Here is a 22,718-nt window from a genome sequence, read left to right on the forward strand (position 1 = left end):
TCCCCACCAGAGGAATGGGAGGATAAGCATACAGCAGGCCCTCCCCCCAATCCAGGAGGAAGGCATCCGATGCCAGTCTGCCGGGGGCCTGAAGCCTGGAACAGAACTGAGGGACTTTGTGGTTCACTTGAGATGCGAAGAGATCCACCAAGGGGGTGCCCCACGCTTGGAAGATCTGGCGCACCACTCTGGAGTTGAGCGACCACTCGTGAGGTTGCATAATCCGGCTCAGTCTGTCGGCCAGACTGTTGTTTACGCCTGCCAGATATGTGGCTTGGAGCACCATGCCAAGACGGCGAGCCCAGAGCCACATGCTGACTGCTTCCTGACACAGGGGGCGAGATCCGGTGCCCCCCTGCTTGTTGACATAGTACATGGCAACCTGGTTGTCTGTCTGAATTTGGATAATTTGATGGGACAGCCGATCTCTGAAAGCCTTCAGAGCGTTCCAGATCGCTCGCAACTCCAGGAGATTGATCTGTAGACCACGTTCCTGGAGGGACCAGCTTCCTTGGGTGTGAAGCCCATCGACATGAGCTCCCCATCCCAGGAGAGACGCATCCGTTGTCAGCACTTTTTGTGGCTGAGGAATTTGGAAAGGACGTCCCAGAGTCAAATTGGACCAGATTGTCCACCAATACAGGGATTCGAGAAAACTCGTGGACAGGTGGATCACGTCTTCTAGACCCCCAGCAGCCTGATACCACTGAGAGGCTAGGGTCCATTGAGCAGATCTCATGTGAAGACGGGCCATGGGAGTCACATGAACTGTGGAGGCCATGTGGCCCAGCAATCTCAACATCTGCCGAGCTGTGATCTGCTGGGACGCTCGCACCCGCGAGACGAGGGACAACAAGTTGTTGGCCCTCGTCTCTGGGAGATAGGCGCGAGCCGTCCGAGAATCCAGCAGAGCTCCTATGAATTCGAGTTTCTGCACTGGGAGAAGATGGGACTTTGGATAATTTATCACAAACCCCAGTAGCTCCAGGAGGCGAATAGTCATCTGCATGGACTGCAGGGCTCCTGCCTCGGATGTGTTCTTCACCAGCCAATCGTCGAGATATGGGAACACGTGCACCCCCAGCCTGCGAAGTGCCGCTGCTACAACAGCTAGGCACTTTGTGAACACCCTGGGTGCAGAGGCGAGCCCAAAGGGTAGCACACAGTACTGGAAGTGGCGTGTGCCCAACTGAAATCGCAGATACTGTCTGTGAGCTGGCAGTATCGGGATGTGTGTGTAGGCATCCTTCAAGTCCAGAGAGCATAGCCAATCGTTTTGCTGAATCATGGGGAGAAGGGTGCCCAGGGAAAGCATCCTGAACTTTTCTTTTACGAGATATTTGTTCAGGGCCCTTAGGTCTAGGATGGGACGCATCCCCCCTGTTTTCTTTTCCACAAGGAAGTACCTGGAATAGAATCCCAGCCCTTCTTGCCCGGATGGCACGGGCTCGACCGCATTGGCGCTGAGAAGGGCGGAGAGTTCTTCTGCAAGTACCTGCTTGTGCTGGAAGCTGTAAGACTGAGCTCCCGGTGGACAATTTGGAGGTTTTGAGACCAAATTGAGGGTGTATCCTTGCCGGACTATTTGAAGAACCCACTGGTCGGAGGTTATGAGAGGCCACCTTTGGTGAAAAGCTTTCAACCTCCCCCCGACTGGCAGGTCGCCCGGCACTGACACTTGGATGTCGGCTATGCTCTGCTGGAGCCAGTCAAAAGCTCGCCCCTTGCTTTTGCTGGGGAGCCGCGGGGCCTTGCTGAGGCGCACGCTGCTGACGAGAGCGAGCGCGCTGGGGCTTAGCCTGGGCCGCAGGCTGTCGAGAAGGAGGATTGTACCTACGCTTACCAGAAGCATAGGGAACAGTCTTCCTTCCCCCAAAAAATCTTCTACCTGTAGAGGTAGATGCTGAAGGCTGCCGGCGGGAGAACTTGTCGAATGCGGTGTCCCGCTGGTGGAGATGCTCTACCACCTGTTCGACCTTCTCTCCAAAAATGTTATCCGCACGGCAAGGCGAGTCCGCAATCCGCTGCTGGAGTCTATTCTCCAGGTCGGCGGCACGCAGCCATGAGAGCCTGCGCATCACCACACCTTGAGCAGCGGCCCTGGACGCAACATCAAAGGTGTCATACACCCCTCTGGCCAGGAATTTTCTGCACGCCTTCAGCTGCCTGACCACCTCCTGAAAAGGCTTGGCCTGCTCAGGGAGAAGAGCATCAACCAAGCCCGCCAACTGCCGCACATTGTTCCGCATATGTATGCTCGTGTAGAGCTGGTACGACTGAATTTTGGCCACGAGCATAGAAGAATGGTAGGCCTTCCTCCCAAAGGAGTCTAAGGTTCTAGGGTCTTTGCCCGGGGGCGCCGAAGCATGCTCCCTAGAACTCTTAGCCTTCTTTAGGGCCAAATCCACAACTCCAGAGTCATGAGGCAACTGGGTGCGCATCAGCTCTGGGTCCCCATGGATCCGGTACTGGGACTCGATCTTCTTGGGAATGTGGGGATTACTTAGTGGCTTGGTCCAGTTCGCAAGCAATGTCTTCTTTAGGACATGGTGCAAGGGAACAGTGGACGCTTCCTTAGGTGGAGAAGGATAGTCCAGGAGCTCAAACATTTCAGCCCTGGGCTTGTCCTCCACAACCACCGGGAAGGGGATGGCCGTAGACATCTCCCGGACAAAGGAAGCGAAAGACAGACTCTCAGGAGGAGAAAGCTGCCTTTCAGGAGAGGGAGTAGGATCAGACGGAAGACCCTCAGACTCCTCGTCCGAGAAATATCTGGGGTCTTCCTCTTCCTCCCACGAGGCCTCACCCTCGGTGTCAGACACAAGTTCACGAACCTGTGTCTGCAACCTCGCCCGGCTCGACTCCGTGGAGCCACGTCCACGATGGGGGCGTCGAGAGGTAGACTCCCTCGCCCGCATCGGCGAAGCTCCCTCCGCCGACGTAGTCAGGGAGCCCTCCTGGGAGGTGGCCGCAGTCGGCACCGCACGCGGTACCGACGTCGGGGACCTCACCCCGGGCGATGGGCCAGCCGGCGCCACGCTCGACGGTACCGGAGGCGCAAGCACCGCCGGTACCGGAGGGGAAGGGCGCAACAGCTCTCCCAGAATCTCTGGGAGAACGGCCCGGAGGCTCTCGTTCAGAGCGGCTGCAGAGAAAGGCAAAGAGGTCGATGCAGGCGTCGACGTCAGAACCTGTTCCGGGCGAGGAGGCTGTTCCGGGCTGTCCAGAGTGGAGCGCATCGACACCTCCTGAACAGAGGGTGAGCGGTCCTCTCGGTGCCGATGCCTGCTGGGTGCCGATTCCCTCGGCGACCCAGAGCTCTCGGTGCCGACGCGGGGAGGCGACCGGTGTCAATGCTTCTTCGACTTCTTCCGAAGCATGTCACCGGAGCTCCCCGGCACCGACGAGGAGGACGTAGAATCCAGCCGTCGCTTCCTCGGGGCCGAGGCCGAAGGAGGTCGGTCTCGGGGGGGCTGTACCGCAGGAGCCCTCAGGGTAGGAGGAGACCCACCCGAAGGCTCACCGCCACCAGCAGGGGAATGGACAGCCCTCACCTGCACTCCTGACGATGCACCACCGTCCGACGACATCAGCAGACGAGGTCCCGGTACCACCGACGTCGATGCAGTCGCCCGATACCTTGGCGCCGATGCAGAGGCCCGATGCCTCGATGCACTCGATACAGTGGCGGCCGAGGAAGATGGTCTGGACGCTGACGACGTCAATGCACTCGAAGATCCCGGTGCCGATGCCGACGAAGAGCCCGAGAACAACACGTTCCACTGGGCTAATCTCGCTACCTGAGTCCGCCTTTGAAGCAGGGAACACAGACTACAGTTCTGAGGGCGGTGCTCGGCCCCCAGACACTGAAGACACGACGAGTGTCTATCAGTGAGCGAGATTACCCGGGCGCACTGGGTGCACTTCTTGAAGCCGCTGGAAGGCTTCGATGTCATGGGCGGAAAAATCACGCCGGCGAAATCAAAATCCGAAATGACGGAAAAAGAGCACCAAAAAATTTAGAAGGGAGAAAATCTCGACCGAGGCCGAAAAGAGGCCTACCCCGACGACGAAAGAAAACTTATCGGGGGCAAAAAGCTGGAAGTACGGGAAGGGGTGGTCTGAAACCCGGGGGGGGGGGGGGGGGGGGGGGTTTCGAAGCACTTCCCGACACTTTAACTTTTTCCGAAGAAAAAAACACGTCAAAAATAAATTTGGACGCGCGAGGTCGACTTTCCGGGGCTCGACACGGCGAAACACGACCGTACCGAGTGCGGACAAAAGAAGACTGGCCGGCTCGAGCCGGTTTCGGGCGGGAAGACGGCCACGCATGCGCGGTGCGCGCGAGGACTAGCAAAGGACTTTGCTAGAGAAGTTTCCGATTGGAGGGGCTGCCGTGGACGTCACCCCTCAGTGAGAACAAGCAGCCTGCTTGTCCTCGGAGAATGCCTATTATATCCAATTTTTCATTTAGTGCAATATATTTCAACTCTCCCATCTTATTTCTTAGACTCCTAGCATTTGCATATAGACATTTCAGAGTATGTTTGTTGTTCCTATTTGCATGATGCTTAGTACTTGACACTAATGATTTGCCATCTGTCGTCTGATCTTTGGTTGTATTTAAGGGCACCTGGCCTACCACAGTCTGTTTTGCAACCTCACTATCCAGAAACCCTATCTTCCCTGTTTGTGAGGTATCCTTGCAAGATACCTTATCCCGAACCATGCGCTTTTGAGCGACTGTCGGCCTTCCCCCCGTTTCTAGTTTAAAAGCTGTTCTATCTCCTTTTTAAATGCCGATGCCAGCAGCCTGGTCCCACCCTGGTTAAGGTAGAGCCCATCCTTTCAGAATAGGCTCCCCCTTCCCCAGAATGTTGCCCAGTTCCTAACAAATCTAAAACTCTCCTCCCTGCACCATCGTCTCATCCATGCATTGATACTCCGGAACTCTGCCTGTCTCTTTGGCCCTCCGCGTGGAACAGGTAGCATTTCAGAAAATGCTACCCTAGAGGATCTAGATTTGAGCTTTCTACCTAAGAGCCTAAATTTGGCTTCCAGAACCTCTCTCCCACATTTTCCTATGTCATTGGTACCCACATGTACCAAGACAGCCGACTCCTCCCCAGCACTATCTAAAATCCTATCTAGGTGACGCGTTAGGTCCGCCACCTTTGCACCAGGCAGGCAAGTCACCAGGCGATCCCCTCACGTCCACCAAGAATTATTTTCTGCTACTCATCTGTGGAACAGTTTACCAGTACAGATACAATCTATAATGAATCTTTTTGCTTTTCTGAAAGCTTTGAAGATGTAACTTTTTTCTAATTATAAACAGTTAACATACATCATTTAATTTTTTTTTCTACATTTAAATTGAATAGGTTTTTTTTTTGTTACATCCTGATTTATGTTGAAGTTTATTTCGTTACCTCACCTTGAATTCCTTTTGGGAGATTTGGCAGGTTATAAGACTCTGATAACATACCACTGTGAAGGCCCCTCAATTGAATCTATCCACTTCTTTTACCTTATTATTATTTTTAACATATTTTATTAGGATTTATTTCCTGCCTTTTTAAAGGAATTGCACTGAAAGCAGTGCATAGTAAGAATAAATCAAACATAAGCAAACAGGCAATCACAGCAGTAAAAATATTCAAACAACAACACAAAGTATGGCATAGTACACTAATTTAAAAAAAGTTGCACCTGAGGTCAGAGAAATGATTAAATGTTATCTCAGGTAAAGTAGGAGTGGATATAAACACTTTTCCTCCCTTTCTTCCTACCTTGTCCTTCCTGAGCAGATTATAGCCAGTTGTGGTTTTCTGTGTACTACGTCTCTGTGATAAGACGCTAAATCCAAGTCAGACTCTTCCCTCAGTCTCTAGAGCCAAAACTTTATTTCTCATTCTACAGGAACTGACAGATTAACACCATCTCTGCTCAGTTGCTCTCGGAAAATCACCCCATGGTCCAAGAAGCCGAAACGCTCTTGATGACCCACAGTCACGCATTCGCCTCCAGGATGCGGCCTTTAACCTGAACAGGGAGGATCAACAAGATCACCACCTGGGCACCTATCTGCTTCACCTTATCTCCCAGAGCCATGAAATCACATTTGATATGTTATGCTGAGTGGGACAGCTAGCAGTATCATTCATACCAACATGGATGAGCAGCACTGGATAACAGTCAGTAGGCCTGACAAGTCTCAGTCAACTCTCTGCAATGTCTTGGATCTTGGCTGCAGACAGAAGCACACCTCGTGGTTTCTTTGAGCCTCTTTGGACAAGTTCAGTTTGCTCTAGCAGTGATCTTAGCAGGATAACCGCCACTGTGTAGGGTCGCTGTCACCTTTTTCTACATGTAGACTGTCTGATGGTGAATGGATGAAGCTCCAAATGTCTAGAAATGGCTTTGTAATCCTGTTCAGCCAGAGGAGCATCTACTACTCTTTCACGGGTCTGTTGAATTTTCTTTTCATTGTGGCATCCAACTCAAAATCTTTTGGATCTTTGTACAGGATAGAATGCTGAAACTATGTGGTAAAGATTTACTCTGCAGGGCAGTCGGTTACTCTACTAAGCACCTGATTCTAATTAGGTAACTAATCATGCCTAGAAACTAGGTGTTCACTGCTATTTCACACACCGATTCTAAACAGGCCCACTGAATTGGATAATTTATAGCTTTTTTATTGCAAGGGCATCATGGTAAGAACTTTTAATTATTCTTATACTTAAGGTTCACAACCCTTCACACCACTGTACTACTCTTTCACGGGTCTGTTGAATTTTCTTTTCATTGTGGCATCCAACTCAAAATCTTTTGGATCTTTGTACAGGATAGAATGCTGAAACTATGTGGTAAAGATTTACTCTGCAGGGCAGTCGGTTACTCTACTAAGCACCTGATTCTAATTAGGTAACTAATCATGCCTAGAAACTAGGTGTTCACTGCTATTTCACACACCGATTCTAAACAGGCCCACTGAATTGGATAATTTATAGCTTTTTTATTGCAAGGGCATCATGGTAAGAACTTTTAATTATTCTTATACTTAAGGTTCACAACCCTTCACACCACTGTACGTAGAAATGAGGCAACAAACATTCTACAGTAGAGAGTCTCAAAGCTGCAGCCCTCACCCCCTTCCTCCCCCACCATTGAAATAATCTTTTACAGAATTTTCCTGGCAGCTAACAGCTTACCACACACATTCTCAGAGTAACAAATTTCCCTGTCCTGACATAAGAGTCCAGTGTGTTACATCACAGACTGCAAAGGGATCCAGGGCCTTCTCCCAGGCAAGCAGGCTGACTTTAAGTATGCCATTCTAATTTTAAAGTATGCCATTGGTGACAGAGAGACAGAGAAAAAAAAGTATAGGTACTTCCGACGATTACCAGCTCATCTTACCTTTGCATTTGTTGGTAGTCTTGTCCAGAATGGCCTTTGTTGAGACAATTTTACCGTATCTAAAGGAGGGAGGAAATATGAACAAAGTTACCAAGACTAGCCAAATAGTTGTACTAAGAATTTAGAGCAGCAAGGAAAGACATTTTGATCCCATAACCCTTCTGGCCTTCCGTCCTTTGTGGGAAAGAGCCCACTTAAGCAGGGGCGTAGCAATGGGGGGCCACGGGGCCTGGGCCCCCGCTAATTATGTCCGGGCCCCTGGTTTGGCTGGCGGGGATCCTCAACCCCTGCCAGCCGAAGACTTCTTTAGCGCCGTCTCTGGCGCAGCCACGTTCCTGCCCTGCTTTTCTTGCTCCTCCTGTCCTGTGTACGCTGATGCTCCTTTACGTGAAACTGAGATGGAGCGTGCACAGGACAGGAGAAGCAAGAAGAGCAGGGCAGGAACGCGGTTGCACCGGAGACGGCGCTGAAGGAAGGCTTCAGCTGGCGGGGGTTGGGGACCCTTGCCAGCAAAGGTATTTGCGAGGCCGGGGGGGGGGGGGGGGAGGTGAGGCGAAGCGAGGCGTGGCGGTGGGGCGCCACTCAAAATGTGCCCCCAACCATGGGCTCTGACCCCCTCTCACCATAAGGTCTGGCTACACCCCTGCACTTAAGAATGTCAGTACTATGGACCTTGGTTAGGTCCAAGGGTGGGGAGACAGACCATCCTCCAGCACAGTGAGGTAATAACCTGTAAGTGCTGAAGTAGCCCAGTGCTGAGAATCAGGGAGACAAGGGCTCAAAATCCTCTTGCGCTTCTTGTGACTTTAGGCAGGTCACTTAACTCACTATTGCTCAGGTGCAAAACTTTCATGTCAGCACGAGTTACATTCAGGTATACTAGGTATTTCCCTGTCCCTAAAAGGCATTCAATCTGATTTGGAAAAGGCGAATAACTAAAATACATAAAATATCCCCCAGAATAAGAAGCTGACTAGGCAACCGGGTGTAGCAAAATGCACAACCTGAGCGGTTTCCACAATGCTGTGCTTGAAATTAGACAGATTTAACAACAAGAACATTTAGGGAGAAAGACATCACCTCTCCGACCCTATTTAACAGCAGCTCATGTGAAGAGTTTCAAGTTCAGGCATTTTGTCTCGATAATGTGTGTGCGATACTAAATCTGTTTTCAATTTGAACTGGGCTCTGACTCACAGCCCCACCTCTCTGTGAAGGAAGTGAGACATCAGGGGACAGAGCCAAGCTCTTTCTTTATCCTGAGCACTTTACAAAAGGATAGCAAAAACAGTCCACCAGTTATGTAAGATTCTACCCTGGAGGTTCTGTCACCAGAATTATGAGTTAACAGACCACCATAGACAAGACAATACAGGGAATAAAAGACCATCCCCAGACATTTCTATCCCTTCTATCTCACTGTATCCCACACTGCAGGGAATATAGACCATCCCCAGGCATTTCTATCCCTTGTGTATCATTGTATGACACTGCCTGTAGTCCAGGGGTATCCATATTTCCTCACTAGTGCACCTCATAATCCATGATCCATGTGAGTGTGCATTAATTTTTTTTTTGCTTGTTATAGCATGATTCATACTATCAAAATCTGTGAATTTCTTCTGAAGTAGCGAACTGTTGAGCAATTAAAGTCATGTGTGTTCACTGGATACTTAAAACATTTTTTCACTAAAAATCTCCAGTGGGCTACACACCGGTTACTCCTGCTGTGGTCTATATGGATGTATGTGCACAGACATCTCAGCAAAACATTACCATGAAAAGCTTATAAACTTAAAATGTCCCCATACCTATCCCCCATTTACTTACATCAACCCCTCAACTCCTTCTGTCCCTCCTCCCAGCTCTTCAACAACCCAAACTTACTGAACCCTCCCCCCCCCCCCCGCCCCCACACACACACTTTCCAGACTGATTCCAGCACTATCCCAACATGTAGGTCTGCAGTCAATCAAATGGCTTCTCTTACACCACATGGGCTGCTCCTCTCTGAACAATCTGTGGAACCTTGATGAGCCTTTGCAAGGGAACCAGTCCATGGGTGTGGTGTGCATTGCACCCCACTATCTGTCAATAAGAAGCTATGTAGCAGCAATCATGCATGCATACATACACTTACTCCTTTACATTAGAAAAAGGAAAACGCTGATCTTTTGCTCTGGTGTCATGGAATTAAACTAACAATTGTAGGCTACTCCTTTAAAACACTACATCACTGCTTTTCTCACTGTTCCTCAATAAGATCTAACAAGCTTGTTGGTCTGTTTCTTTTTACACTGAAGCGCCTTTGCCCTGATGTCACTTGGCAGCATGGGCTCACCTGTTAAGCAGCTTTCCCAGCCATGACCGCGCTGATGAGAAGAAAAACACACACAATCCCCAGAAGTCCTGAGGCCCTAAGGTGTGGCCTGCCAACAGGCCTCATCTCCTCCACCTGTGTAGCTCCCTAGCAGTCTGCTGCTCTGGCTCTCTTGCAGAGACCCTGCTGCCTGTGCTTACATCCTGGGCCTTGTCTGTGCCCTCTCAATTCTTTTTAAAATTTGTCAGAAAATCTCCATCCTCTCCTTCCTCCCCCCACCTTAGTTCCTCCTCATAGCTTTTACAACCTGCTGACTGCACTTACTCTCCTTGTTCTACAGGTTGTTCATCTATTTCCATCCTTCTCTTCCCAGGCTCCTATCCACCCCAATATCCTTTTTTTTTCAACTATTCCATGCCAAATGATCTCCATAACTTCATAAGCATATGTAACCAGCTAATCTTACATCCCTGGCCATGGAATTCTGGTATTTGGAAGCCAGTCAGGGTCAAGGAAAGAGAATGGACTGCTAATCCACCAGTCTAATAGCCAATATCACTTCCTAGTCTGGCTGCTGGAATACAGAAAGGGGAAATTTTTCTTTCATGATAATTTTATTTTCTTTCCTTGAGTTCTGCCACACTATTCCACATGAAAGGGTTATTCCCTTTTGCCAGCAGATGGTTATGGCGCAAAACTGTCTGTGGCTGGGAAGTCAGTCATTACTCCTATGTCAGGCAAAAGAACAACCGAGTCCCATCCTGAATCTGTTCGTTAGGCCCGGACTAAGACAGACCTCCTAATCCCTCCCCATCCTACCCTAGCAGGCAGGCCCAAGCCACAGATCTTGGCCCTTGTTACAACTTCCTGCAGGTGGAAGAAAGGAGCGCACCACAGACTGAGTGGGTTCTGACCTGGTCTGTGGCCATGCAAAGAAATGTATAAAATAGGAGTGATTTCACATTCCTCTTCATTGATGACAGACCAGTTCAGACAAATGGAGCTTCCATCTAGGCGGGCTGGGAGGAGGTCAGAGCAGCTCTCAATATCCCTGTGCCAAACCTGGCTTCTTGCCTGGCATCTATGTCTAGTCCATAATGCTTTGAAGAGTAATGAAAGGAAGACAGAGTGGCTGCCCTGCAAATGTTCTACAGCTGTATATGCCTGTGTTTTGCTTACGTTTTAGTAGAGTGGTCCTGCAATCCTCGTCCACAGACAACCCCCCCCTCCGCTGATGTTAGCTGAAGCAAAATGCCTCTTGTCCGCTTAGCTCAATGGTTCCCAAACCTGATCCCGAAGGTCCCCCAGCCAGTCAGGTTTTTATAACCACTGACCTAGCTCTAGAGGCCTTTGATGTAGCTTCTTTCTTTGCCCTTTTCCATCAGTCCAGTTTCCTAAAGTGCTTCATCACAACTCCTGAGGACCCATTTCACATCTGACAGTTCTCAATATCTGCACACTCCACTGTCTTGAATGGCAGAAGATAGATTGTGTCCATTTCATCTGTGCCAGGCAATCTTAAGACTGGGTAAGCTATCATGGGATCTGCATCTACTGTACCCCTGCCAATGCAACCACCCTTTTTCCAGTCCCTTCTGGGGGAATGCTAAAATATTTTGTGCCAGAACCTTAAAAGGGAAGAGATGCCTTGTGGCGCCATACTTCAGACTCTCCACACTAACTTAGACTAAGGAAGTTGATCACTTTCTGGCCCTCAGCAGAGTGAAGATTACTGTTGCCAAATAACCTTTTTCAGCCTAATCCTCTCAAGCTCCAGGCTATAAGCAAGGATGGAGATGGGTCTTCCATGAAAATCTGACTCCATCTCAGTAAGCCCCTTGCTAATGGAAGTCGAAGGATTTCTAACCATGCTACAAAAACTACTCACCCAGCCCTCACATCCTGACTACATTTCATGATTCCATGACTGTCTTTGGCCTAGAGATGGAGACCTCAGAAAAGGTTAAGAACATAAGAATAGCCATACTGGGCCAGACCAATGGTCCATCTAGTCCATTCTCTCAACCCTCCAAGCCCTCCCTCCTCTTCTTACTTTTCTGAAATCACTGAAGAGGAAACTGCACATCTTCTTTCCTCCGCGAAACTAACTACTAGTTCCTCTGATCCTATTCCCACCCATCTACTTACACTCTCTCTCCTACTGTCATCCCTTTCAACTGTCATATCCACAATCTCTCTCTCCTACTGTCATCCCTTTCAACTGTCATATCCACAATCTTTCACTTTCCACTGCGACTGTTCCTGATGCCTTCAAACATGCCATAGTCACACCGCTCCTTAAAAAAAAAAACCTTCATTGAGCCCTACCTGTCCTTCCAACTATCGCCCCATCTCCCTCCTCCCTTCTCTATCCAAGATACTTGAACGTGCTGATCACTGCCGTTGTCTTGACTTTCTTTCATCTCAAGCTATTCTTGATCCACTTCAATCTGGCTTTTTCCCTCTTCATTCAACTGAAACGGCGCTTGCCAGATTCAAAGGTTTCTAGTCTATCCTCATCCTTCTCGATCTATCTGCTGCTTTTGACACTGTTGATCACAGCCTACTCCTTGATATGATGTTCTCTTACATGAGCACACAGTTATGGAATGCATTACCTACAGACTTGAAAGCAATCAAAGAAACAACTATCTTTTGAAAATCTCTGAAGACATTCTTCTTCAACAAGGCCTACAATGAGAACCTATAGCCTCACTAAGCCACCTCACCAACTCACTCAATTATGAAAGCCCACCTTCTATAATTACCCTAATCACTCCCTTCCTCCTCCTTTATTCCCTTCCTTAATCGCCACACATTACTAACCGTATCTGATATCCTGAAATGACAATGTTAACAAAACTATGTAAGCCACATTGAGCCTGCAAATAGGTGGGATAATATGGGATACAAATGCAATAAAATAAATACAAAATAAATAAGAGAGAATATGAAGGAAAACCTTGCTGCAGAGGCAAAAACTAACAGTAAAACTTTTTTCATGTACATCAGAAGCAGAAAGCCTGTGAGGGGAATCCATGGGCCTGTTTGATCATAAAGGGGCACTCAGGGAGAACAAGGCCATAGCAGAGAGATTGAATGAATTCTTTGCTTTGGCCTTTATGGAAGAAAATTTAAGATATTTACCTGTATTGGAAATGGTTTACAAAGGTGACGTTGAGGCTCATTTTCAAAGCACTTAGCCTCCCAAAGTTCCATAGAAACCTATGGAACTTAGCCTCCCAAAGTGCTTTGAAAATATGCCTCAATGTGGAGGAACTGAAATCTCGGTGAACCTGGAAGACGTACTGAGCCAAATCGACAAGAACTCAAACATGAAATTGCTGATCCACTGTTAGTGATTGTAACCTGTCGTTAAAATCATCAGTAGTCCCTAAAGATTGGAGGGTGGCGAATGTAATACCAATTTTTAAAAAGGGTTCCAGGGGTGATAGGGAAATTGCAGGCCAGTAAGCCTGACTTCACTGCCATGCAAACCAGTGGAAACTATTAAGAATAAAATTACGGAACAAACATGATTTCATGGGACAGAGTCAGCATGAGTTCAGCCAAGGGGGTCTTGCCTCACCAATTTGCTTCATTTCTTTGAAGATGTGAAAAAACATGGGTAAAGGTTGATGTAGTGTATCTAGATTTTCAGAAAGCTTTTGGAAAGTTCCTCATGAGACTCTTGAAAAAAAATTTAGAGTCATGGGATAGGAGGCAGTGTTCTTTTGTGCATTAGGAATTGGTTACAGGGCAGAAAACAGAGGGTAGGGTTAAATGGCCAATTTTTTTTCAATAGAGGAGGGTGAATAATGGAGTGCTGCAGGGACCTGTACTATTTAACATATTTATAAATGATCTGGAAGTTGACTTTTAAATTTGTAAAGGTCATGCGTGTTGGTATTTGGGGCACTGATTTCCTTGGATGGGTAGGGTGGGATTTTTTTTTTCTATGAAAAGTTTGGAGTGGAGGACTGACTTCTCACTATGTCCATCTGGCTTGCTATATTTCAATAGGCTTATGGTTCCGTATCGTTTTTGCCACTGCCGTGTTTTGTTTTTGTTACGTTTCAGTTGAAATTATTTTTCAACAATAAATAATCTGGAAATCGGAATGACAAGTGAAGTGATTAAATTTGCAGGCGACACACAAAACTATTCAAAGTTGTCAAAGCACGAGCGGACTATGAAAAATTGCAGGAAGACCTTAGGAAACTGGAAGACTGGGCATCCAATTGGCAGATAAGTACATAAGTACATAAGTACATAAGTAGTGCCATACTGGGAAAGACCAAAGGTCCATCTAGCCCAGCATCCTGTCACCGACAGTGGCCAATCCAGGTCAAGGGCACCTGGCACGCTCCCCAAACGTAAAAACATTCCAGACAAGTTATACCTAAAAATGCGGAATTTTTCCAAGTCCATTTAATAGCGGTCTATGGACTTGTCCTTTAGGAATCTATCTAACCCCTTTTTAAACTCCGTCAAGCTAACCGCCCGCACCACGTTCTCCGGCAACGAATTCCAGAATTCACACGTTGGGTGAAGAAAAATTTTCTCCGATTCGTTTTAAATTTACCACACTGTAGCTTCAACTCATGCCCTCTAGTCCTAGTATTTTTGGATAGCGTGAACAGTCGCTTCACATCCACCCGATCCATTCCACTCATTATTTTATACACTTCTATCATATCTCCCCTCAGCCATCTCTTCTCCAAGCTAAAAAGCCCTAGCCTTCTCAGCCTCTCTTCATAGGAAAGTCGTCCCATCCCCACTATCATTTTCGTCGCCCTTCGCTGTACCTTTTCCAATTCTACTATATCTTTTTTGAGATACGGAGACCAGTACTGAACACAATACTCCAGGTGCGGTCGCACCATGGAGCGATACAACGGCATTATAACATCCGCACACCTGGACTCCATACCCTTCCTAATGACACCCAACATTCTATTCACTTTCCTAGCCGCAGCAGCACACTGAGCAGAAGGTTTCAGCGTATCATCGACGACGACACCCAGATCCCTTTCTTGATCCGTAACTCCTAACGCAGAACCTTGCAAGACGTAGCTATAATTCGGGTTCCTCTTACCCACATGCATCACTTTGCACTTGTCAACATTGAACTTCATCTGCCACTTGCACGCCCAATCTCCCAGTCTCACAAGGTCCTCCTGTAATCGTTCACATTCCTCCTGCGACTTGACGACCCTGAATAATTTTGTGTCATCAGCGAATTTAATTACCTCACTAGTTATTCCCATCTCTAGGTCATTTATAAATACATTAAAAAGCAACGGACCCAGCACAGACCCCTGCGGGACCCCACTAACTACCCTCCTCCACTGAGAATACTGGCCACGCAATCCTACTCTCTGCTTCCTATCTTTCAACCAGTTCTTAATCCATAATAATACCCTACCTCCGATTCCATGACTCTGCAATTTCTTCAGGAGTCTTTCGTGCGGCACTTTGTCAAACGCCTTCTGAAAATCCAGATATACAATATCAACCGGCTCCCCATTGTCCACATGTTTGCTTACCCCCTCAAAAAAATGCATTAGATTGGTGAAGTTTAATGTGGACAAATGCAAAGTGATGCACATTGAGAAGAATAATCTGAATTACAGTTAACTGATGCTAGGGTCTACCTTAGGAATATGCACACAAGAAAAAGATCTAGATGTCATTGTACACAATATGCTGAAATCTTCTGCCCAGTGTGTGGTGGTGGCCAAAAAAGCAAACAGGATGCTAGGAATTATTAGGAAAGGGATGGTAAATAAGACCAAGAATATTATAATGCTTCTGTGACCTCACCTTGAGTATTGCCTTCAATTCTAGTCTTAGCTCAAAAAGATAAAGTGGAATTGGAAAAGGCTCAAAGAAGAGCAACCAAAATGATAAACGAGATGGAGCTCCTCTCATGTGAAGATTTTCGAAAGATAGTTGTTTCTTTGATTGCTTTCAAGTCTGTAGGTAATGCATTCCATAACTGCGTGCTCATGTAAGAGAAGGTAGTGGCATGCATCAGCTTGTATTTAAGACCTTTGCAGCTGGGGTAGTGCAGGTTGAGAAATTTGCGGGATGATCTTGTGGCGTTTCTGGGAGGTAGGTCCACGAGGTTTAGCACGTAGAATGGGGCGTCTACGTGAATGATTTTGTGTACAATCGTGCAGATCTTGAACGCAATGCGTTCCTTAAGTGGGAGCCAGTGAAGTTTCTCTCTTAGGGGTTTTGCACTTTCATATTTAGTTTTTCCAAATACGAGTCTGGCGGCCTTATTCTGGGCAGTTTGGATTTTTTTGATAGTCTGCATCCGGCATACAGTGCATTGCAGTAGTCCAGATAAATTATTACCACTGACTGTACCAGGGTACGGAAGATGTATCTCGGGAAGAAAGGTTTTACTCTTGAGTTTCCACATGGTGTAGAACATCTTTTTCGTCGTGTTTTTTACGTGGGTATCAAGAGTGAGGTTTCGATCAATGGTGACTCCCAGAATTTTCAAGTTTTGTGAGACAGGAAGGGAACAGTATGGTGTGATTATGGTGGAGAAGTTTTTTGTGTTATGTTGTGAGGTGAGTACAAGACATTGTGTTTTTTCTGAGTTAAGTTTTAGCTGGAATGCATCTGCCCAGTAGTGCATTATTTGGAGGCTTTGGTTGATCTCGTTGGTAATTTCATTTAGATCGTGTTTGAACGGAATGTAAATTGTGACGTCATCTGCATATATGTAGGGGTTGAGGTTTTGATTGGCTAGTAGTTTGGCTAGAGGTATCATCATTAGGTTGAATAATGTTGGTGAGAGCGGGGGATCCCTGGGGGACTCCACATTCAGGTATCCAAGGGGGGGTGATCTGTCCGCATTCGTTGTTACTTGGTATGATCTTGTGGTCAGGAATCCTTTGAACCATTTGAGAACTGTGCCTCCTACTCCGAAGTATTCTAGTATATGTATTAGTATATCATGATTAACCATGTCAAAGGCACTGGACATGTCGAATTGTAAGAGGAGGATGTTGTTACCAGTCGCAATTGCCTGTTTGAATGAGTTCATTGCGGATACTAATACAGTTTTGGTGCTGTGATTCGATCGAAATCCTGATTGAGATTTCTGTAGAATTGAGTGTTTATTTAAGTATTCGGTAAGTTGTTTCGTCACTATGCCTTCCATGAGTTTGGTCATGAGGGGAATAGATGCTACTGGTCGATAGGTGGTTAGGTCCATTGCGCTTTTTTTAGCATCTTTCGGTAGCGGAGTGAGTAGGATGTTTCCTTTATCCGTGGGAAAGAGTCCATTTTGAAGCCTGTGATTTACGTGGTTCGTGAGGTCTATTTTGAATTGTTTGGGTGCGGATCTTATTAGACTGTTAGGGCAGATGTCTAATTTGCATTGTGATTTGGCGTATTTTCCGAGCTGAGATTTCAGTTGATGAGAGCGTGTCAAAGTCGGTCCATGATCGATCTGCTGGGCATTCTCCGGGTTTTGGGTCTAGACATTCAAGGATATTTGTGTAGTCTGTTGTGCTGGTGGGTATCTTTATCAATGCTTTGCATCTGGCTTGACAGTGCTTATGTTGCTCTTTATTTTCGAATTTTTTCCATTCTTTGACGGATGTTCTTTTGGCTTTAATAGCCTCTTTCAAGTCACCTTTTAACCAGGCTGGCTGTCGTTTGCTCTTCTTTCCAGCTTTGTTAATACATGGAATACATGGTCTGGCCTTCTATGATGGTATTTTTAAACACCCATGCCTGATGTAAAGTCCTAACCTTTGCAGCCGATACTTTTAGCTTCTTTTAACCATTTTTCTATTTTATCGTAGTTGCCCTTTTGAAAAGTAAATGCTGCTACAGTAGATTTCCGTAGTGACTTAACTCCAGATATCAGCTCAAGTATTATGTTATGATCACTGTTTCCCAGCGGACCCAACACCATTACCTCATATACTATGCCTTGGGGACTACTGATTCCAGAATAGCTGGACCCTTGCCAAGTAGCGCCCCCCCCCCCCCCCCCCCCCGAACTGAGGCCTGGAAGGACATACTAGAGATATCAAATATTTGCTTAAGCAAGGCTTCCAGCCTTCGATTTTGCAAATTCTTGAGGGCATACCCTTTTATTGGGATAGTGTTCTGGGTGACCACAGGCACCACAGCCTTCAGTCTAGGGAGATTCAATAGTTTGTCCTCCAATTCGCTTAGCAGTGAGAACGATGTACTCACAGCCTGGGGACACCATAAGCCTTACACTCTGGATGCTTCCCTACTGCTAAAATCAACTCCCTAAGCACCTGATGCAAGGGAAGAGCCCATGGAGGCCTGCAGGTGCCAAGAGAATCAGATCCCCAGATTCCTCAAATATATTCAGGGTTTTCATGACCTGAGAAATATGGGGGGGGGGGGGGGGGGGGGGGGGAAGAGAGCAAATTCTCCCCCTTTAAACAACTTAAGACTTCTAAACACTCTTTTCTTCTTCTCCTACCCTCACTGGTAAGTCACTCTGCAAAGGACAGGTCCCACTGGGACTGAGGAAAGTCAGACAGGATTCTGGTGCCCACAATGGTCCAGAACTAACTTAGATCTCTTATGCACAGGCCCCCGGCCCCAATTAGACTTGGGACCCCTGGGCCAAAGGAGATGCAGGCATCTCATTGCTGCTGCCCCTCAGAGCTGTATGCATGATACATCTTAAGCATAAACTCCAGGGATAAGGGCCTCCAAAGACATACCCTGTGCATCTCCCCAGAGAGAAAGAGAATACATGCTAGCCACAGCGGATCTGTGTTGCCACCCCTCTGTTCTATATTCTTGATGTCTTTTTCAGGGGGGAGAAAGAGCCTCAGTAGATGTTGAAATCAGGGATATGTTCCAAAGAACAATATGCTGAGCAGGGGCGTATCTGGACTCCAGCGGTAGGGGGGGGCCAGAGGGAGGGGGCACATTTTAGCCCCCCCCCCCCGCAATTGCCGGACACCCCCCTCCCTTCCCGCTGCCAAACCTCGCTCCCCGCCGTCGCTTACTTTTGCTGGCGGGGGACCCCAACCCCCGCCAGCCGAGATCCGCTTCCTCCTCCGAGTCCTACCTTTAAAAATATTTCTTCAGCTGGCGGGGGACTCCAACCCCCGCCAGCCGACCCGAGATCTTCTTTAACTTTCTTCTATCTTCGTCCTCCGCGTGGCCGACGTGTTGCTGCTGTTGTGCAAAGCTGAAATCCAGTTTCGGAGTCTGACGTCGTAGTACGTTACGACGTCAGTCAGACTCCGAAACTGGATTTCAGCTTTGCACAACAGCAGCAACACGTCGGCCACTGTCTCTCTGTCACACCCACATACACTCTGTTTCAATGCCCACTCCTATGCTCCTGCAAGTGCTTGCTGGAAGGAGAAGGATATGGAGACACACACACACACATACTCTGTCACACACTATCTCTGTGTCACACACACAATACTTTTCTAACAACTGTATGGTTACCAAAAAAACCCAAAAACATTGCTAGCGCCCGTTTCCTTTCAAACGGAAACGGGCCTTTTTTACTAGTATCGTATAATTACATGGAGCGAGCATTTGAGAGACAGACAACTTATAAATGGACCATTCTGACAGAGAGCCCGTTTCACATCTGCTTCTTCAGGGGAAGTCCTGGAACAGTCTCTGACTCAGTGACAGTGCTCTCATTGCTTGCCGAGCTTTAAACAATGAGAGCACTGTCACTGAGTCAGAGACTGTTCCAGGACATCCCCTGAAGAAGTAGATGTGAAACGGACTCCCCGTCGGGATGATCCATTTATAAGTTAAGTCTCTCTCAATCTCTCAAATGCTCGCTCCATGTAATTATATGATATCTGCAGTGGTATTCAAGTTGTTATTCACATTAAAAGAAAGCAAAAATACAAAAATAAAAAGTATACTAAAAGTGAAATCCCATAATATGGCGGAATCTAGGTTTGTTCGTTTTTAATGAGCCAATGATTGAATATAGCCGATTGAAGGAAGCTCTCAGCATATTGTTCTTTGGAACATATCCCCGATTTCTGTGTCTACTGAGGCTCTTTTTCCCCCCTGAAAAAGACACCAAGAATATGGGATTTTGATTCCTGAATATACTAGCAGATTGCAGTTGATCACTATTTTTTGTTTTGAGTGTGAACTATTGCCAGTGATCTTTTTTTCTTCATACTGTTTTGAGACATCCCTCTGTTCTGCAACAGGAAAAATGTGCTACAGGACCTAAAGGTTCTCATCTTACCTCAGCCTCCAAGGCTTCTTCTGCTGCTTGCAAAAAGTCTGTCCTAGCAAGACCAGCATTGTGGGCAGGTCCTATTGCTCCTCCTTTGAGCAGCAAGGCCTGCTACAACTGTCAAATATCTTTTCTCTCTCTTTTTTTTTTTTAATAAACTTTACGCAGCAGCCAACCTGGATATTCCTTAAAAGAAATTTTCACATAAAAAGTTTAGCCTAAAAGGAAAGCAGTCTTAAAGGTCAGGAGTCCTGGAGCCACCAGCAACCATCACCTATAGAGCCCCGGTAGGCCCCAACCTTGGCTGTACTGTAGAAGTACAATCCCTCCCCTCAAGATCCTCTGCCATAAGAGCTGCTTCTTCATCCTTGCTGTACCAAACTTTAATGGGAAAACAGTTTTGCTTTGCTTCCATCTCCAGCTAGGAGGGACAAAACTCATCTGGACTGATCCCACATGGACCAAAAGGCATGCTGATGCCCCACCCCAAGGTAAAACCTAGTATCTGACAAAATTACTAAAAATGAGTCTGAGCTGGTTTTGCCTCATGCACTAATGCACAGAAGTTGGCTAAACAAAGTTCTGTTCTCTTTACTTGAAAAGACAGCATAGCTTGGCTTAATAAAAGCTCTGACTTTGCGTTTAAAATGCATTCTCTTGATTTTTCATACGTTTATTAGCAGACAGTTACTAGTTTTTGCCTTGAGGGGTCAGAATGTCCCTTCATTCCTCACCCTGCCTCAATCTACAGGTATCTAAAACATTAATTTTTCTGCAATTTTCACACCACTGTTGTATTCTCCTCTTTGAAAACTGAATCCCCTCCTTCCTATGTGCACAAAATTCTTCAGTGCATCCTGCTAGAACACCCCACTCCCTAATCTGCTAATTATGAGGCATTTACTGTGTAAAACACTGGGGACTGCCATTAGGACAGAGACTGAGGCAGTCAGCAATCTAGAAGATTCATTCAGCTCATTTCAAGCATCAGCAGGACAACTTTGCTTAGTTGAACTTCACCTCCCTTGACTGGCCAAATTTTACCTGAATTTTCAAAAAAAGGAGAAGCCACATTGGGAATACTCTTGGGACATGATTTCAATTTGTCTGCTCAGCATTGGCTGGACAAAGTTATCCAGGTATCTGAGCAGATAAATAGCAGACCTAAAGCTATCCTAACAATTTTACATGGTGCATTCAGCCCATATAAATAGAAGCTAAATAGCCAGACAATGTTAACCAAGTTGTCCTGTTTTCTTCCCTGCTCAGCAGCTTTTTGAATACTCACTTCCAAGGGGGTAGCTGAGGCCCACAGACTGACTTTCTCACAAGTTTTAATTAAAATCTGTCGTGTCAAACATTCAGCCAGGGAGTTCTGTGCAGTCGATGTCCTAGTATCCTCTGAAATTTCTAAATTTAGCATCTTATTTACATAATGTAAGTTTGGCTCCTAATTGTAATGGGAAGAATAGGGAGGATGAATATTTTAGTGCAACCCTTTGATAAACGTGCGGGTGACAGAGGGGCATAATCGAATGGGGATGTCCATTTCTAAGGACGTTACGGCGAAGGGGCGGGGAAACCCGTATTATCAAAACAAGATGGATGTCCATCTATTTCGATAATATGGTCAGGGATGCCCAAATCTCAACATTTAGGTTGACCTTAGAGATGGTCGACCTAAATGTTGAGATGGTCGACCTTAGAGATGGTCGTCCCCGGTTTTCGGCCATCTCAGAAATGACCAAATCCAAGCCATTTGGTCGTGGTAGGAGCCAGCATTCGTAGTGCACTGGTCCACCTCACATGCCAGAACACCAACCGGACACCCTAGTGGGCACTGCAGTGGACTTCACAAATCGCTCCCAGGTGCATACTTCCCTTACCTTTGGTGCTGAGCCCCCCAACACCCAATCCCCACAACTGTACACCACTACCATAGCCCTTAGGGATGAAGGGGGGCACCTACATGTGAGTACAGTGGGTTTCGGGTGGATTTTGGAGGGCTCACATTTACCACTACCAGTGTAACGGGGGGGGGGGGGGGGGGGGGGGGCTGGGTCCGCCTGCCTGAAGTGCACTGCACCCACTAAAAACTGCTCCAGGGACCTGCATACTGCTGTGATGGAGCTGGGTATGACATTTGAGGCTGGCATAGAGGCTGGAAAAAAAATGTTTTTAATTTTTTTTTAAGGGTGGGAGGGGGTTGGTGACCACTGGGGGAGTAAGGGGAGGTCATCCCCGATTCCCTCCAGTGGTCATCTGGTCAGTTTGGGCACCTTTTCAAGGCTTGGTCATGAAAAAAAAAGGGACCATGTAAAGTCGACCAAATGCTCGTGAGGGACGCCCTTCTTTTTTCCATTATCGGCCGAGGACACCCATCTCTTAACCACGCCCCTGTCCCGCCTTCAGTACACTGCTGACATGCCCCCGTGAACTTTGGTCATCCTCGCGACGGAAAGCAGTTGAGGATGCAAAAAATCGGCTTTCGATTATGCCGATTTGGGCGCCCTCAGGAGAAGGGCGCTCATCTCCCGATTTGTGTCGGAAGATGGGCGTCCTTCCCTTTCAAAAATAAGCTAGATAGTGGCCCGTCACATACCGGAATTAAATGACCATAAGGTTCAGAACCACTGCACCAGAAATTCAATGGCTGCTAAAATTCAATATAAGGTCACCTATTTATAGATGGACAGAAACACACTTTGTTCTCCTTTGAGCAGA

General features: G+C 47.1%; 1 protein-coding gene across 5 annotated transcripts in view; it reads right to left on the reverse strand.

Annotated features, from left to right (window-relative positions):
- The window catches only part of RBMS2 (RNA binding motif single stranded interacting protein 2), a 136,926-nt gene that overhangs the window by 53,332 nt on the left and 60,876 nt on the right, over positions 1 to 22,718 (reverse strand). For all 5 annotated transcript variants that reach the window (XR_003941473.1, XM_030196696.1, XM_030196699.1 and 2 more), the window contains exon 3: positions 7,426 to 7,484. Coding sequence is in view for 4 of the 5 variants with exons in the window: in XM_030196696.1 (XP_030052556.1) it covers positions 7,426 to 7,484 (59 nt within the window). In the remaining variant the exon portion in view is untranslated. The remainder of the gene's footprint in view (positions 1 to 7,425; positions 7,485 to 22,718) is intronic.

Source organism: Microcaecilia unicolor, chromosome 3, assembly GCF_901765095.1.
Source record: "Microcaecilia unicolor chromosome 3, aMicUni1.1, whole genome shotgun sequence".
In the NCBI taxonomy this organism is placed as follows: Eukaryota; Metazoa; Chordata; class Amphibia; order Gymnophiona; family Siphonopidae; genus Microcaecilia; species Microcaecilia unicolor.